This window comes from Neopsephotus bourkii, unplaced genomic scaffold (assembly GCF_033783945.1).
Source record: "Neopsephotus bourkii isolate Nb327-2 ecotype Australia unplaced genomic scaffold, CSIRO-AGI_Nbou_v1 NB_318, whole genome shotgun sequence".
NCBI lineage: Eukaryota > Metazoa > Chordata > Aves > Psittaciformes > Psittacidae > Neopsephotus > Neopsephotus bourkii.
In genome coordinates, this window is record NW_026900826.1 from 1,468,685 (window position 1) to 1,485,415 (window position 16,731).

Below are 16,731 nucleotides of genomic sequence, written 5' to 3' on the forward strand. Positions count from 1 at the left end.
TATTTTACTAGCATTGAATTCTGTTAAATTCCGTGCACACAGTGATCTTGAATGCAGACAATACATTTTAAGGTTGGAAAAGATCTAAGATATACAACAGCTTTAAAATTACTGATGTCCCCAGACAATTCCAGTAGTGTTCAGTAGCTTGAGGCAAGTTCATACTCCTGTCTGTGTAGAGAAGTAGTTTAAGGCCTTGGTTTATTTAGAAAAGCAGTGAAAGGATATGAAGGCTTAACCCCTAGTAAGGGAAGAAGTGACTTTAGGACAAACACTTGATTTAAGAAAACAAACCACTACTAGGTGGCCCAAGAGGGAAGCTGTGTACTGATCCACTGTTAGAACAGCCCTTCAACAAGGACTGACCAGGCAGCAGTTACTTCAAGCCCAGGTGCATAAGCTTCCTGATAGGAGCTGGTCCTCCCCAGTATCCCCTAGAAATGGAGAAAGTTCTTTCATCAAGTTCATGTATGTACTATCAAAGTAGGGTATGGGGGGGAGTGTTTTCTGGTTTACTCCCCTAAGATCCTATACTTGCTAAGAGGGGAGTGCTGGGAGTTTGTTTTGGAGAACCTTTGTTTCAATGAGGTTTTCGTTTTTCAAATACTTACTTGAGTAGTGCATTCCAATAGAGAAAAGGCATCATATCAGCTTTCATATGGTACATGGTTACTCTCTCCTTACTCTGGTCAAGGGGAAAGGTCTCCAGTGGCTGAGCGTTGTAGTCAAATTCTGCTAGAATCACCTTGTTGTAGCCTGTTACTAGCGGGCAGGAAGTATATCCATCATACTGCAATGAAGAACACCTCTGTTCATTACCCTGAGCAAAGTCTAAATGCCAAAGTATTACAATCCAGATGGTTAACATTCATGTTTCAAAATAAGTTGCTAGGAGGTTTCTGTATGTGTAGCATTAATATCAGCAAGTTTGGGGAGGCTGCAAAGCCAGTTGCGGTTTAATAACCATAACACAGCCATGTTATTTCAAATGTGGATTTGTTTAGCATTGGTAAAATCAGAACTGACCTAGAACAGGGCTTTTGTATTAATTGGTTTTTGTAAGCAGAAGAACAGGTGAGCAGTAGATGAGGATGAGAGGTGGTGCTGGTTTTAACAGGCAGTGTATAAAAACAGGACCTTGAATCCAGCTACAAGAATTTCCAGAGGATGGCAGGACTATGGATAATGATCCTCAGGTTAGTACCACAAGGAAGCCATAGGTAAAATGAAACCCAAGTCTCAGAGAAATTTGAGCACAGTTATAGGCTTAACACCTTCTGTAGTACAAAACCTTCAATTTAAGTTCTTAAGAGATCCTGTTCTGTGCAGGGGAGGCCAGTTTCAACTTTGTACAGAAACAGCAGATCTGCAAGGGTTTTCCTGGAGCAGGCATTATAGCAGTCAGGTTTTACTCTAAGTCTCCCGCATTGGTGAAGAACCCGGACTGATCAGTGTTTAAACTTTCAACCGAGAAGCCAGGAAATTTAATAGTATTTTTAATGGCAGTATCAAGAATATGAATTGTGCAACTCAATTGCTATTGTAACACAGCATTTAGCACCCTCTTCCTGCCCTTCCTGCCTTCTGGTTCACACCCTTAGCTGCTTGCAAGACTTCCTGCATGAGAACATAGAAAACATTTAAGACAACTTCTCTAACACAGGATCTGTAGGTACCTTTTTAGTTGGTGACTGGTTCTTCATTACCAGGGAAATAGTTCTCTCAAGCACTCCAGACTGGGCAGCTACAAAAGAATATGAAAGTGTGTTAGAGCTTTGTTTCAGGCAGCAATTACTGCCATTACTAGAGCAAACACTGTCAGCCAGGCATTTTGTTGGGCAGTTCAGCTGGAGTTGAATGTGCGTGTCAAATCAGTTTGGGAAGTCCACAGTCCCAGGTAAGAAAAAAACAAAAAACTGGAATAATGCTTTAGCCTCACTGTTTCCAACCTGCCAAAGCTCAGTAACACTTTAGCTGTATGTTTTTAGTCTATGGCCATTCTCCTGTATGAAATTATACTTGGTCAATATTCCCCAGCACTAAGGTCAGTACACAGACTTTTGTTTCATTTTGAGTACTGGAAGGGAGGTACTCTAGACCCATTTGCTGGAACAGTTGACTATACCATTCTTCAAGTTACACCAGGAACATACTGATAACCTTCCTTTCAGTTTTTTTAGTTGTGAGACTATATGCCAAAAGTGGTTTATATTGGACCCTGTGGCTACAGAACATGTGATTCTTCAATAGTGACTTATCGGTTCGCTGACTCATACGCATGAGCTGCGAAGATAGAGCAGAAAATTTTGTTACTGAGGGGTGATGGAATGCAAGAGCAGTGTGCTCGTTTCATGCCATTCTGCAGACACAGAAAATGCCATTAGTTCATTATTCCAGGAGACACAGGTCTTTTACAAAGCTTGGCATAGTTGAAGTCAAGTCCTCAGGAGTAAGAAACTAAAAAACTCTGTCACTCCCATACTTCTCATTACACACACAAACACACACATGTGCAACTTCACCTACGGCTGCAGCAGTTTTGGAAGTTGGAAGGTTGGTGCAGTCTCCAATGCCAAACACATTAGGGTACTTTTTATGTTGTAGAGTTTCCTTATCTACATCCACCCAGCCAATTTCATCCGAGACACAACTGTTGACGAGGACATCAGGTGGCCCCATGGGGGGTGTGACATGAAGCATTTCATACTAGAGAGAAAGAAAAGGCACTCAACAGCTAGTTTATCAGAGCACATTGTACCTGGGTTCATATGAAGCAATAAGCACAGTGTGGAAAGGGCTTTTCTGGGGGGGTTTGTTTGGTTTGTGGGTCCTTATTGGTTGGGGTTTTTTTAGTACATAGAATGAAAATTTGTCCTCAAATTTGAAGTGCACCTTTTTTTTTTTTTTTTTAACATGAACCTTATCAGGCAACTCCATTTAAAACAGCAATTTCTTTTCTCTATATGCGTCCAAGACATTACCGAGTTACACTAACAAGGTGACAGGACTCCAGCCATGTTTCATTCAGTATTTTTTCCTTCTCTCCTTCTCAATTTCAAACTGTTTAATCCTCTGCTAAAGTTATAGATGGTACTGTCAGGAGGGAATGGCAGTATAGAAGGAAGCAGACAGCACGTGTTCATAGTGTGGCAGTTATTTACAGTATACAAGGAAAACAAACAGGACCAAACTAAAGGTCTGCAAGCTCCTGACCTGATGAACTTCAGTCACTCCAGGCTTGTCCAGATTTTCAAACACAGCTTCCTGCTTGTCTGCTCGAACTTCTATGAGATTGCGCTTATAGTTAACAGTGATATCCCTCTCCTTTATTATTTCAAGCAATGCATCAGCATACTTCTTAACACCAAAAATGGCACCAAGTGAAGTGTTGAACATTATGTTGGCTTTGGACCGTTTTCCTGTCTGCACAGAGAGATCAAATTAGCCTTTTTGATTAAGAAACTGACATAAGCTAGCAGAGACAACAGAATTGTGCTGCACTACTGAAGAGCTGATAGAACTATTAATACAGTTCAATTATTAATTAAGTACTAACATTAAAACTCTCAGACACAGCTGTTTCATGCCACGTTAGAAGCTAGACAAGATAATCTTTGCCTTTTCTGAGTGAAGTACTGAAGACACCCTCCCCTCCCAAATTGCTATGAGAGGAGGCAGCTGCAGTTCACTGAGGAGCTGATGTATGCAGGGTCAGCATGTGTCGCTGCTTAGCACTACAGAGCTTTCTGAAATCTCCACTTCTATGCATTATTCAGGTACTCTCCCAGTAGACAGCTCAGGAAACTTAAACACGTCTGAAGCCTGACACTTGCACTTGAAGCTGTCTTCTATCCACACTAAGCTTGCTCTGACAGCGTGGCTAAGACTCCTCCTGATGTGGATACAGTGCACCATGAGGAGCAAACAAAGCCATTTTCAGACTAGCAGAAAGACAAACTGCAACAGGTATTAAAGTATTAAGAATTACTTAATCCCAGCCAGCGTTTAGAGCACCAACTGAAGTTATAAATGAGGCTGAGAACAGTTGTATCTGCAGCTCACCGGAAGTAGGGCGAGAAGTTCTTTGCTTATGGATTCTGAATTCTAGAAGCTTCTCCAGTATTAAATATATGTTAATATTTATGTATAGTTCAGTTTCCTGCATTTATTATACCTTAGTAATGGAAAAAGCGACTCAGTCACTTTAATAATGCTGTGTCACATTTCCCTTGTGTGTTTTTCCTTTGTTTTAAAGACACTATGAACCCCTTAGAACAAGCCTGGATTCCAACTGTGGGAACAAGCAATGGCAGAAAGAGCAAAATACTTACTTTCCTCCAGTAGGCCTCTGATAAATACATGATCTTCTGAGGAGCCCCTGCACACTTCACTGGAGTGTTTGGAAAAGTGAAGATAGCATTTCCCTCCTTAAAATCTTGTACAGCTTTCCACGTTTTCTCTACTGTACGTACTGAATAATTGGAACCTATTTTAGGGTGATGAAAACCTTCAGGCAAGCCTTTGATCTAAGGAAATGAAATTATGGATTGCAGAATTTTGTCATCGTCATCAAGTATTAAACGCAGGCTTAAGAAATAGCTATTTAAGAAGCCTCTAGCAAAAAGAAAGCCCATACATACTTGCTAGTTGGCATTTTTGAAAAGAATCAATCAAACAGGTATTTCCATTAGAATTTAGTAGATGATTCAGTAGATGCAATGTTTAGTGAAATGATACTGATCTGCGGCATCTGTGGTGTAAGAGTTCAGTGCAAACCAAGACCCATGTTTTTGTAGACTACTGCATGAAATTCAGAGTATATAAAGTCACTGCCAAATCACTGTAAGTAAAAATCATGTGTAAAAAAAAAAGGCATTATGAAAATTTATCAGCTGAACAAAACTCTTCAGTATTCAGTTGCAGATACCTGTATTTCCTAGGGTTTTGTTTTAACTGTCTCCATTAGTTATTTCCCTATAACTCCTACTACACTGGAGCATCTGTTTGTTAGAAAGGGAGTCATCCCCATTTCAAAATAATGGATTGCAGAAATTCTGAGACAGAGTCATGTTACATGCACTGCAGTGTGTTTGGGAAGTTACAGTCTACCCCAGGAAGTGTGCTGTTGGTGAAGACAAGGAAGAGAAACCATCTCTCTTCTTACACTGGCCACTTTCGTTTTAAAGCCACATAAACCTGTTTCTGTGAGTTTTATTCACAACAAACTAATGGTGATTACTTCTACTACTGAATACTGGATGTAGTTTTATCAGGTTGTACTCAAGAGATACCTGTGAAGACTGAGAGGATCACTGAACACAATGGAACTCCTCACTCCACTAACCTAATCACCAGATAAATTCTAGGTCACCACATCCGATTAACTAAGGCTAGCTCTTGCTTTACATATGCCTTGGGAGCTTTTCAAAGAGATAATCAAATACATTATCAGTACTACATCATACTCAGCTCAGGTTAAAACCATGCGAGTTAAATCACTCAAACATCTTGCCTTTGTGTTTTCCTCTTCCTATCTATGTCCATGGTCATTCTTGTGCCATACAATGGTATTAACATTTTCCTGAGTGCCGCTGGATAAAGTGTACAGGAAACCTAATAGACAGGAAGGGCCCAAAGGCCTATTTAATCACAAGCATGATAGCTCAGCCAGTTCCTTTTGAAGTGTATCTTTTAAGAAAGATGAGGGTGAGTCAAATTAATTCTGTGGGACAGATTTTACTGACTGCTATGGGTTTCTCACTTCCATTGACATTATAGATGCTTTGGACCACAGTCAGCACACTCATTATTACAGGCTGCCTTTAAATTCTAGATTGAACTTGTTCTGTCTGCTGATGTTGCTAGAGATGCAACAAAGATGTCTTAAAAGACCTTTGGAAGGGCAGTTCAGGTTATTAGAGAGACATCTGTGGGAGGAGCAAAGTCATTAGGCTGTCTCCTGGCTCTCTAATTCATGTTAGCATTCAGTATATTGCAGTAAAAAAAAAGTGCATTGAAAATCCCTTTACTTTAGTGAATCATAATGATATGTGATGCCATCAGAACTAGGGAAAACAGGACTGTAAAACAAATACCTTTTCATAATGCAGACTAATCCCAAGGGCAATTATCAGGTACTTATAAGATATCTAGAAGAAAGAAAAAAACAAACAACAAAAACCCAAAACACATCTTAGACAAAGAAACAAAAGTACCTCAAAGCAAGTTGGAGTTATATGATGGCAACAGCCATAAGGGAAGGATATACAAAGAGCATTAGTAACATAAATGTTAAGCTCTATAACTATTTTTATAGTTAAAATGCTAACTGCATTATGAGTTACAGATCCTGTTATACATAAAACCAAGTGTTTGGAGCAAAATATTCTCTCTTTTGTGTTCAGCTCACTGTAGACAGACAATAACAATATTTTATGTTGATTCTAACGCAGTTATCTACAACATTTTTTCTTTTTTTTTAGAAACACATTTTAGGATTAAGTACTTCTCATGACACGAAGCACAATTTCCTGGCCTCCTAGATGCTGGGGGAGGGCCTTATTCAATAGGCAGTTCCAAGGGGATCTGCAGGAGGTGGACAGACAACTCATGACATAGGATAAGAGACTAACTTATTTTTTTTACATGTTACCTTGCTGCCATTCTCCACATAGACACAGTTCTTATCTGGATCTAATGCTGTAACTCGAGACTGGATCCACTCAACACCTGCCGGCATTACACTTTCTGTTGGACGTGCAGAAGTTGCCAGCTGCTTTGCACCACCACCAACCAGGGTCCACAGTGGCTGATAGTAATGAGTCTGAAAGAAATATTCAAATGCACATGTAAGAACTGTTTAAAGGGACTGCAAGGTGAAGGCACATTACTCCAAATAGGAAACAATGTGCTCTTCACATTGTATTATACTTAACAAAGGAAGCTGAAGAAATGACCAAAAGTTTTGCATTGCAAAGCTGAAAGGATGCATGCACTTCTAATGTGGCACAACAAACATAATATGAAGCCTTTTTAAAGCTGGCCAGTTAGCTTCCTCTCCACAGTTAAAAACATGTGAGGTTGGAGAAGGATGAGAATCAGACCAATCTGGTCACATACGTAACATGCTTATCTTTTTAATGCTAGACAGCAGAGGAAGACTCACCTTACTTGGCTCAACAACAGCCACGTTTTCTGCCCCTACTTTCCTCTTCATCCGGGCACTCATGGCGATTCCACCAGCACCTCCACCCAACACAAGTACTTCATAGTAATCCTTGGCAGCACACCTGGCTGCCATATGTAAACCAAAGGAGCTTGCCTTCTGGATTCCTGGTTTCAGCAGCCATACACTAGGACGCAGACAGGAACAGGAGGACACTATTCCAACTGCTGACATCTTCCAGTAAGCAGGAAGCTACAAGATAAGGAAAGACACCAGTAACAATTACAGAAGATGGAATTTATTTATATGCTTGGATTAGTCTTCAGGGCAAAAGTTATAATGCTCAACCTTTGTTGCAGCCAAGCCGCTTACTTGGAAATGGATTGTAATCAATTTGGGGGAGAAAAAAAAAGAGAAAAAAAAGGTCAATCATTGCCTCTGCAATGAAACTGAAATTTCATAAAAGCAAATGAATTCTAACAAAGCATAAGAACATCTTCTTGTTATTGTGGCAGGAAGGCGTATCTGATCCTGCATCAGAAGCAACGCATGTGCCATAACTCCAGCTGTAATATTACAATCCTGAAGACGCGAGTGCCACAAAAAGGAACAAGATTTTTGCTAGGTGTTGTAGATCATCAAAACAGTGAACAAAGTAGCTGTGTGGACATACTGAGTGCTGTTCCACTAGCTGCAAGGCATCAGGCAAACACACCACTACATTCCTACTTTAATATTAGGGTGTACCAGCATATGCACACCTCAGACAGACCTCTCAGGGGTGTGAGCCAAGTTCTGTGGTCCTTTAAGCAAGGGCACACATATTCTTGCAAGAGAAACAGTGAACCTTAAGCTTGATAAGAAAACAAATTCAATGAAACAAAAGTTTACGTCTTCCTAAATCTGGGATCCTTGAATACACCCAAAATACTTAGTTCTCTATCCATGATGACTTCTTAGCTTTTACAGCAGTAAAGTAGCTGAAAACAAAGGTCAGAAACCCATACTGAAAAGTAAGAGCCAGAACCCTAAAAGCATAATTTATCTTGACAATTGTAACACTGGATATGCATTTGTGTTGTCTTGGACAGTCAGGATTAACCCACATTTCCCTCCCTCTGCTACGGAGTGGACAAGAACTTTTTCTGATCTAAATCCATTGTTCGCACACAGTATCAGTTTTTAGCTTTTCAATGATAAAACAGGTATAAAGTCATTTTCATACAGTTCCTTATTGTCAATAAAGAATGAGTAAGCACTGTAACCTGAAAAGCAACTTATGTCAAGACTTTCCTGTGTTCTATACCTGCTCCCCTTTGTTTAATTCCTTGAGTCATCAGGCAAGAATTCCAGCTTTTACCTGAAGTGAGAACTCACTTCTGTTACTCACAAACTGAGTTTGAAAACTAAGCTAGAAACCTCAAATATTTTCAAGAAAATCTTCCAAAATCAGCTTCAAAGATTCTCCAGTGTGCTAAATGCAGTCATGCTGATGCAATTCATTTTGCACCGTTACGTGTTATCCAAACATTTCTCGTCTCTGTATACCCCAAATTCTTTATGAAGTCCCATTATAAATCCCCATGGTACAATTAATTTGGGAAAGAAAGGGCAAATCTCAGGTGTACATTTTAAAACCGATTTTAATCATTTTGTTTTACAAGAACTTCTGAAGATGAACATATTCTTCTCAACCCCTCCTCATTCAAAATAAACCTTCCAGCTCTAGAATAAGTTAGTTTCCCTTTGGAAGCCTCTTTATCAGCTATCTAGAGCAGGCAGTTATTTAAAGATGTGGACAGGCAGCTCAAGCAAGGGAGGAAGTTGTTCTACCCTAGAAATAAGAGCTACCTGACAGATACACGTCCTGCTTTCTCCAAGTCAGAGAGAGATGAACTGTGAAGAGCAAGTTTTGCAACTTCCATTTGTGAGACAGTTTTAAGAAGAACATCCTGTTTCTGGAGGCTCATGAATGCAGGATTTTGCTTCCGATTCAATTAAACAGGCTCAGAGCCCGCTGGCTCCCAACACACAGCACATCCAGACCAAGAGAAGAAGACTCCATTTTTGTAATGGAAACTAAGGAATAATTATCCTCTCTGACCAAATATATTTTGGTCAAAGTAAGTAAGTAAGCATGACTGTAAGCACAAACAAGATGTACCTTAACTAACAGCGGTCAAATTGGTCAGAATACGGTATTACATCATTTCTAAATTGTTTCAGAGTATATAGAAACAAACCCAAGTGTCATTTGCAGACAGCTATCTTAAAAAAAAAATCAAAATCCTTCATATTAAACTCTTAAGCTAGACAGCAGCTGTATATCAAGTCAGTCAGCAACACATAAACCCTCCACTCTGAACACGAGAGATAAAGGAACAGAACGAAAATTAAGGTAAAGGGGAAAATATGTAGTTAGCCTACTGAACTGAGCTGAAATTTTAAGCTTGTAGAAGACAACACAGAGCACACATTCACTGTCCTTTAAATTATGCACAATGTGACAATTCATATTAGCCTCATATAACACGAAATCACACACACAATGGAGATCCGTACACAAGTCTTAGAGCACTGCCTAGAAAGGTAAAGCCTACAATACACTCCTCTGCCTCAGTGAGGGCTCTGCATCGCCTGAATTCTGCCATTTAAAACTAGGTCTGTCATCAGGTCAAGTCTGGTTTACAAATGCTTTCAAGTCACAGTGGTTTATTACAGCATCAGCAGCTTGTGTAATGCTACTGCAGCACAACTCACCTCACACCACATAAAACCCAGGGTGATGTGACTCACAGTTAATGGACAAAAAATGTCATCTCTACCAGGGCAGGCAGCCCGTCAAAGCTTTTCCCCCTCTCCCGTCTTTAAAAACAACTTTTTTTTTGGTTTCTTTAAAAATCAGACTTAGCTTGCAGGTAGTCAGTGACTGTCACATCTCTATTCATAAATCCCTTTTACTCCAAGGCTACTTGTTTGCATGCTTTTACAGTAAGTCTGTTTAATACTGAAGAAAGTGCACTTGAAAAAGAATCAGTTAAGACTGACAAGGAGAGCTCAGTATTATTTAGTGTTTGAATGCCATTGAGCGGGTTAAGGTGGCACAAACAAAAACAGTGACTTTTCACTTAAAAAAAAATAGAAAACACTGTTTTCCAGTGTTAGCAGCTTAAATCCCTTGGCGAGACTGAGAAAACAGACCATAGGAACTACCTTCATTACGCTGTTCTTAAAAATAAATTAATGACATTTCTACAATCATCACAGAGGAAATTAATCATTTAGAAACTCCTTTTAAGCTTTTCTTCTTTCAGCAAGAAGAACCTTGCTGAAAACATACTGCATTACAATTTCGTATTTTTGTGTACTTTATCCAATTCCAATCAAAGAAAACAGCAGATTCAACAGAACAGGGTAAGTGTTCCTCATCCAGCCCATAAACAAGCTCAAAGTGTAAAGGTTATCTTTGGCTACAGCTCTCTGTGTATTAACAGCCACAAGTAAATAAAAATCAAAATCTATACAATAAAGACAGAGACAAGTCAGAAATACAATACTGACAAATCACACTAGTGGCTCATTACAAGAACCAAAATTCCATCTCTTCTCGCATGCACTCAATATGTCCACTAGCTGACCTAACACGGAAGGAACTTTGTCACACTTCATTTTGCAGTGTTACCTACAGACAAGGTATCACAGAACATCCTCAGATCCAAGGGACACATGCAGGACACCCAAGTATTACAGGCCATTCTCTTGCCAGGTCTGTAGATTCATATCCAGCAAATTATCCTTGAGAGGCACAAGTTGTAGTGCCCGAACAAACATTTAATTGAAGCACAACACTTCATGTATCTATGGTATGCTCAGCTCCCAGGACTGACTACTTCACTGAGCCAGTTTATGAACGATGTATTGCAGGGAGTTAGAACAAAGTTACCGAAGTCTTACTAACAAGAATAAAGATCACTACAACTCCCCTCTGAGCAGTCGGCCGCAGGTAAGTTTCAATAGTCCACCATGAGCAAACACTCGGCAGCCCCAGCGCGCTAGGGGCACGCAGCAGCTTTCCGCCCGCTCCGAAGCCCCGCACGCGTTTCACACCGCACTCGCAGCCGCCAGCAGCCTCCGAGCTCACCGCGGCTACCGCGCCCGGGGCTTCCTGCGGCTGCGGCTGCGCCGGCGTCGGACATCCCAAGGGGCGGCGAGCGCAGCCCCGGTGGGCGCTGCCTTTCGCTGAATCAGGCTCTACACCCACGGTGAGGTCCCGCATGGAGCAGCCCGCGCTGCTCCAGGGAACGCAAGAGTTGGGAACAGCGACAGGACTCCGTTCACCCGCGACCCGCCGCACCGGGCCCGCAGGAGCCCCGCAGCAGGGGCGCTGCCCCGGCCGCTGCTGGCGGCGCAGAGCCGAGGCCGGCAGCCTGCCCGCGGGCACGGCCCAGCGCCCTCCCGTCCCGCGGCCGATGGCCGCCGTCCTCTTCGTCCCGCTAGCCGGCCCCGAGCTGCGGCCCTGCGGCGGCCGCACCCGCACTTGCCTGCCTGTTGCGCCGGCCGCCGAGAAGCAGAGCGGGGGAAAGGAGCGCGCCGCCGCCCCGTGCGCGGTATAAGCGGCGGGTCCTGTCAGCGGGAGCGGCGGGGCGGAGCGCGGCGGCGGCAGGTGCCGCCCGGCCGCCGGGCAAAGGGCAGGGCCCGGCCGGGCCACTCTGTGCAGTGCCGCTCACGTTGAGGCACCTGACCCCCCGTTACCGCCCCGCACCGAGGGCTGCCACGTTTAGCACCGCAGCAACCTTGCCTGTGGGCTCACGTTAGTTTTCTTTTTCCCCCCTAAATGTCCCTGCATCTCTAACCCAACTGCCATTCCAGCTTGCTATCTCAAACATCAGTCTGAAGTGTGGACTCCCACCACATTAAAATACATGAACTACTAAGAAAGAAAAATAAGTCAAAGCATTAGAGTCCTAAGCTGAACTTAGGATGTAACTCACCTGGATGCATGGAGAAAGGAACCTTTCAGTTGAGTACAAGCAGAGAGCAGGGCTGCCACCTCTTGCGTCTGTTCACCCAACTGCAGCCCACTGCTGAGCCAAGCTTTAAAATGTTTCCCCTGAAAACTTTACTGGGCTTTTGATATATGGCACGGTGACAGTGTGAAGTAAGAACAGCTGTTAATCCACTAAATCATGTTCATCAAGGCAAAAAAAGTCATGTCAAGATTAGTGCTGAGAGTAACTTACAGACAAAATTACTTTTGCCAACTTGTTTGCACCAAATGGCAAACAGATCCGTATCACATGTCAGGCCACTTCCTTCTCAGGCTTAATCTTCCCCTCCTGGCACAAAGTGCCTGCACACGTAAAACTGCTCAACAGATACACAGCCATGTGGACAACTATACAGAATGGGGGAAATACGTTGAGTCAAATGGGAAGATACCACAAGGCTGTTCCCCTGTCTGCACACAATGTAATATGCAGAAGGGAACTGCACATTCTGCAGGGTGCCCACTGGAAGAGCAGTTTAATTGTCAGGCCCTGCCACACCCTGTCAGGCTGCATCACACCTGGCATTTCCTAACTTCAGCAGAAGCATGTTGCTGCTCCTCATGGCCAGCCAGTCATGCACGGGCCAGTACTCTCGGCCTGCTTGTGCTCTGTGTTACTTTGAGCTTCTATTTGTAGAAAAGAAGTGTCAGTTGCTTTTCTCGGCTTACAGCTGAAGGCCAAGAATCATAAAGTCAAGCCTGACAATTTACTCTTATCACAGACATTCCCTTCCCTGCCAGGTACTGAGGTTGCTGGAGATAAGCCCACAGCACCGAATTACAATGATTCACGTTGCCTGTTTGTAAAAACCTGCACTCATTCCCTGTCAGTGGCTATTCTCACAAAAATACATGAAGTCCAAGAAGCAGGTTTAGCCAAAAGATACCATTAATCTTGACAGGAGACAAATCACCCTCTGAGGCACTTCTCAGTATTTAGTAGCTCCATACACGTATGTGAGGTTTCAGTAACGCTTCCCACAGCTACTTAGAAATAGCTACACCAGGCTAAAACGTGTAAACATCATAAAAGTAAGAAAGCCAAAGGTCAAAAGGCTGCCAAATTTCCCCCCCTCCACTGCTTGCATAAGGCTTAGCACATCCAATACTAGTTCCACAGAAGATTCATACAGCATTATTCTACATGAAAGCACTGCCACAGAAATAAACCCTCCCTCTCAGTCTAATGCCGTCTCATTTCTGAGTGCCTCTGAAACCAAAATCCTAACACATGTGCTGCTGTATGTTTTGAAATGAGCTTTAACGCCAATCCTAAATCTGGACAGCTGATACTCGACACATGAACATTACCAGTTTACCTGCAAGCAGCAATCCTAAACATTAGTCATTCCTGGGAAGCCTGGAGCATCCACCTCCTGGCACATTAAATACTGACCCTTCCACAGGGCATCATCTACATATCTGTCTAGGCTTAGGTTGCAAGTTCTCCAGAATGGGGATTATTCTTCCCTGAAAGTGCCTACCTGATAGTAATCACAATCTCAAATAAATACTAGTAACACTGGGTGATGCAGAAGGAAAGCAGTAATTGCTTCACATCATCTTTGGTATTTTTTCTTGGGAGATATCCTTCCTCTGGCATACCACTAAATAACAGCATCTGTAAGGCCAACAAAAAGAAGCAGAAGTAAAATAAAATCAACCCAGTAGAAGCAGAAGCAAACCAGAACAAAAAATACATGGTGTATCAACATGACTTTCACTGGTTTAAAGACTGAAAAAACAGCAAATTCAGCCGAGCACTGAAGAGGTAGGAACACTGAAAAGCTTCTACATCAGGCAGTAGGGTAGAAAAGAGTTCATATTCATTGTTCTGTTCTTACTCTGACAGGTTGTATTTAATACAGAGGGATATTACTTTTTATCTGAATCCCAGATGACAGAAGACTTGCTCATCAAAGCAATAAACTCCTATCACTGATTTCCAGATAGCGTTTTGCTGACCAGTACATGCACTGATGGTCCCGTTTTCACAGCAGTGCTGGGATGTATTTTCATTGCAACATATCAAACAAAATAGATCAGATTTATCTTTTGTCTTGCATCTCAACATGGATGACAGTGCAAAATTAATTACTTCTGTGAATGACTTCTTTAGAGAATATTGCATTTGCATATGTACACATTTTGAAATTACTCTTTATCAAGCTTTAAATTATTTGCTTTATTAAGTTGCAAGTTTGTAAAAGCTGAATACATTTGTTGCAACTGTTCTGACTGCCAAACAGGGTGTTGTTCTGTTTCCTCTCCTAAACCCCATGACTTGACACCACAGAGACAAACAGACAGATATGTGTAAAAGAGAAGGAAATACTGAGTTATCAGGCAGTGCCAACATCTCTACTTTAAAGCTACACATCATGAATACCACTTGAATCATGGACTTCAGTCATAACCCTCTGGGACCATGGTTGACAACAGCTCCTGCCTGGTGGACAGCAGTTAAAATTTTCACACCAGCACTACTGTGACACTGTCAGGCAGAAAGAATAAAGCTGTTCTTCCCAGCTCTAGTTTTAGTTCTATCAGCTAGAGGAAGAATATTTGAGAAAACTACATTTGTCAGATCATAAGAGTTCTTGGCTCTGCTGGTATCACAAAGGTCTGTTTTGAAGACATACTGTGGGGGGGGTGTGATGGTAATGTGACTGTCTAGTTTCGGTGCCTGTTTTTCTACAAATCACTGTGAAAGACTGCGAACAGTAAGGAGAAGTGTACTTCAAATTACTGGAAAGCAGTGATATTTGTACCAAAATAAACTGTTTAAGCTTACACTTTGATTTAAAAATTAATAATCTTTGCACCTTACACACTGTTTTGCCTCACATGAATAGCTATACTGAGTAATTTTGCTCCTGTAAATTGTATTCATACAGATTTACATCACTACCTCCAAGACCTGCGAAGTTTTTACCGGTAATTTAGTTATAGTCGTACAACTACTCCAAGAAAGATCAAATAACTTAACAGAGTTAATGAGGTTTAAAACACAAAAAAATGACACCTGCAAGGTGAGGCATTAAAGCACCGAGGTGAGAATTAAGAAGAGGCAGCAGTGCTGCAAAGCAAGCAGCAGGTGGCAGAAAGCACCTACTGAAGGGTAATTCAGAAGAAATCGGCCAGAGAACTCAACTGCTGGAATCCCAACTGAACAGCTACAAAAACAACCTCTATGTTATTATTTATGCTATTATCACTTAGGTCACACAAATAAAACCAAATAAAGTCTTCAGTAGCCTTTTCACAAAAGGAAACGAACTTTCTCTTATGAACGTGGCAAAAGTACCATGATTAGTGAAAAACCCAGATTTCACTGGATTAAAAATTGGCTCATGTAAAGCTGTAAAGCTATAGGTGTGGTAACCCAATTTAAGCATCCAGCTTAAGAATAACAAAGGTAAGAGCACAGGAAACGAAGATTCCTCAGTTAGCAACAGTAATTCCTAAGTTTGTAGAATCTTACAAAATAAAAATTCAGAGTTACCACACAGTTAAGTGTCTTACTTTTACACAAGACTAAACGTATACACAGTAACAGAAAGACTAAATGTATACTTACCTTAGCTGTGCATATTAATGCTGGCATATCATTTTAGATGACTATTGTTAAATTAATCCAATGCTGCATTTTATGCATCATGACACGAGTATTCTGAAGAACAACACCATATGAAGATAATAAACTGCAGATTTGACTGAAATGATTAATAAAACAAAAAAGTTATGTGAACTGACCAAACACTGCCCCCCACATATAATCATTTCCCCCTTAGTAAAATTAGTTACTTATTCATACAGAAAACAGATTTGACTACAATGTGAAAAATTACTACATTTTTACTTATGGGATTCCTCAGGCAGGCACTGTCAACTTTTATTCCTTTGATCAGAAATTATTTCAAACAGCTGAAATATACAGTTGCAAAGGTATCAATTTTTGTGCTTAAAATTCTCTGTTTTCAGTAAATGTAGACACAATTTTTGAAACAAAACAAACCCCCCCCAGTTCTTCACAAAAAGAGACCACCACTTGAAACACTACACTGGGTTCTAGATGAGGGAACACAAAACAAATACCACAGAAATTTAATCCCAATTTGGCTACGGAGACATCTAGTTTCATGTTATATGTTAATAGGAACTGTTTACATTCCCAGAATCTAGTTTTGAAATTACATTACAAAATAAAACACTGAAATAACATTTAGTTATGTACGTTCCACTCCAAAAAAGGACTGTGGAAATTCTCTACATTTCTCTTAGAAATACAAACCACAGCACACACCAACAACCCAGGCAATGGACACCAGTCAACTTACAGGAAAAATACCTGTGAAAAATTTAAATCTATTACTGCTCCTGTAACAGCATTTCAGTCTCTTCAGACTACTTCAAGTACTTTGTTCTCCTTGCTCCAAAACTTTATCCCAGTTTACCTTGTATGTTGGATGATTACTCATTAAAGTGTCTTTCACAGAAAAACAAAACAAGAACAGGA

General features: G+C 41.3%; 1 protein-coding gene across 3 annotated transcripts; it reads right to left on the minus strand.

The window, feature by feature from the left end:
* Window positions 1–34: 34 nt before the first annotated feature.
* Window positions 35–16,682, minus strand: SQOR (sulfide quinone oxidoreductase). 3 transcript variants are annotated; one of them, XM_061347335.1, is made up of 10 exons: window positions 16,564–16,682; window positions 7,166–7,417; window positions 6,653–6,823; window positions 6,096–6,149; window positions 4,332–4,526; window positions 3,214–3,423; window positions 2,523–2,706; window positions 1,677–1,744; window positions 612–790; window positions 35–434 (listed from the first exon to the last, which is right to left on the minus strand). In XM_061347335.1, exons 2-10 carry the CDS (start codon window positions 7,397–7,399, stop codon window positions 377–379), a joined length of 1,353 nt encoding a protein of 450 aa, XP_061203319.1. In that variant the 5' UTR covers window positions 7,400–7,417; window positions 16,564–16,682; the 3' UTR covers window positions 35–376. The 3 variants fall into 3 exon arrangements, with proteins under 3 accessions (XP_061203319.1, XP_061203318.1, XP_061203320.1); XM_061347334.1 differs by lacking the exon at window positions 16,564–16,682 and adding an exon at window positions 12,157–12,425; XM_061347336.1 differs by lacking the exons at window positions 35–434; window positions 16,564–16,682 and adding an exon at window positions 13,697–13,719 and having other exon boundaries at window positions 653–790; window positions 2,527–2,706.
* Between the last annotated feature and the right edge of the window lie 49 nt (window positions 16,683–16,731).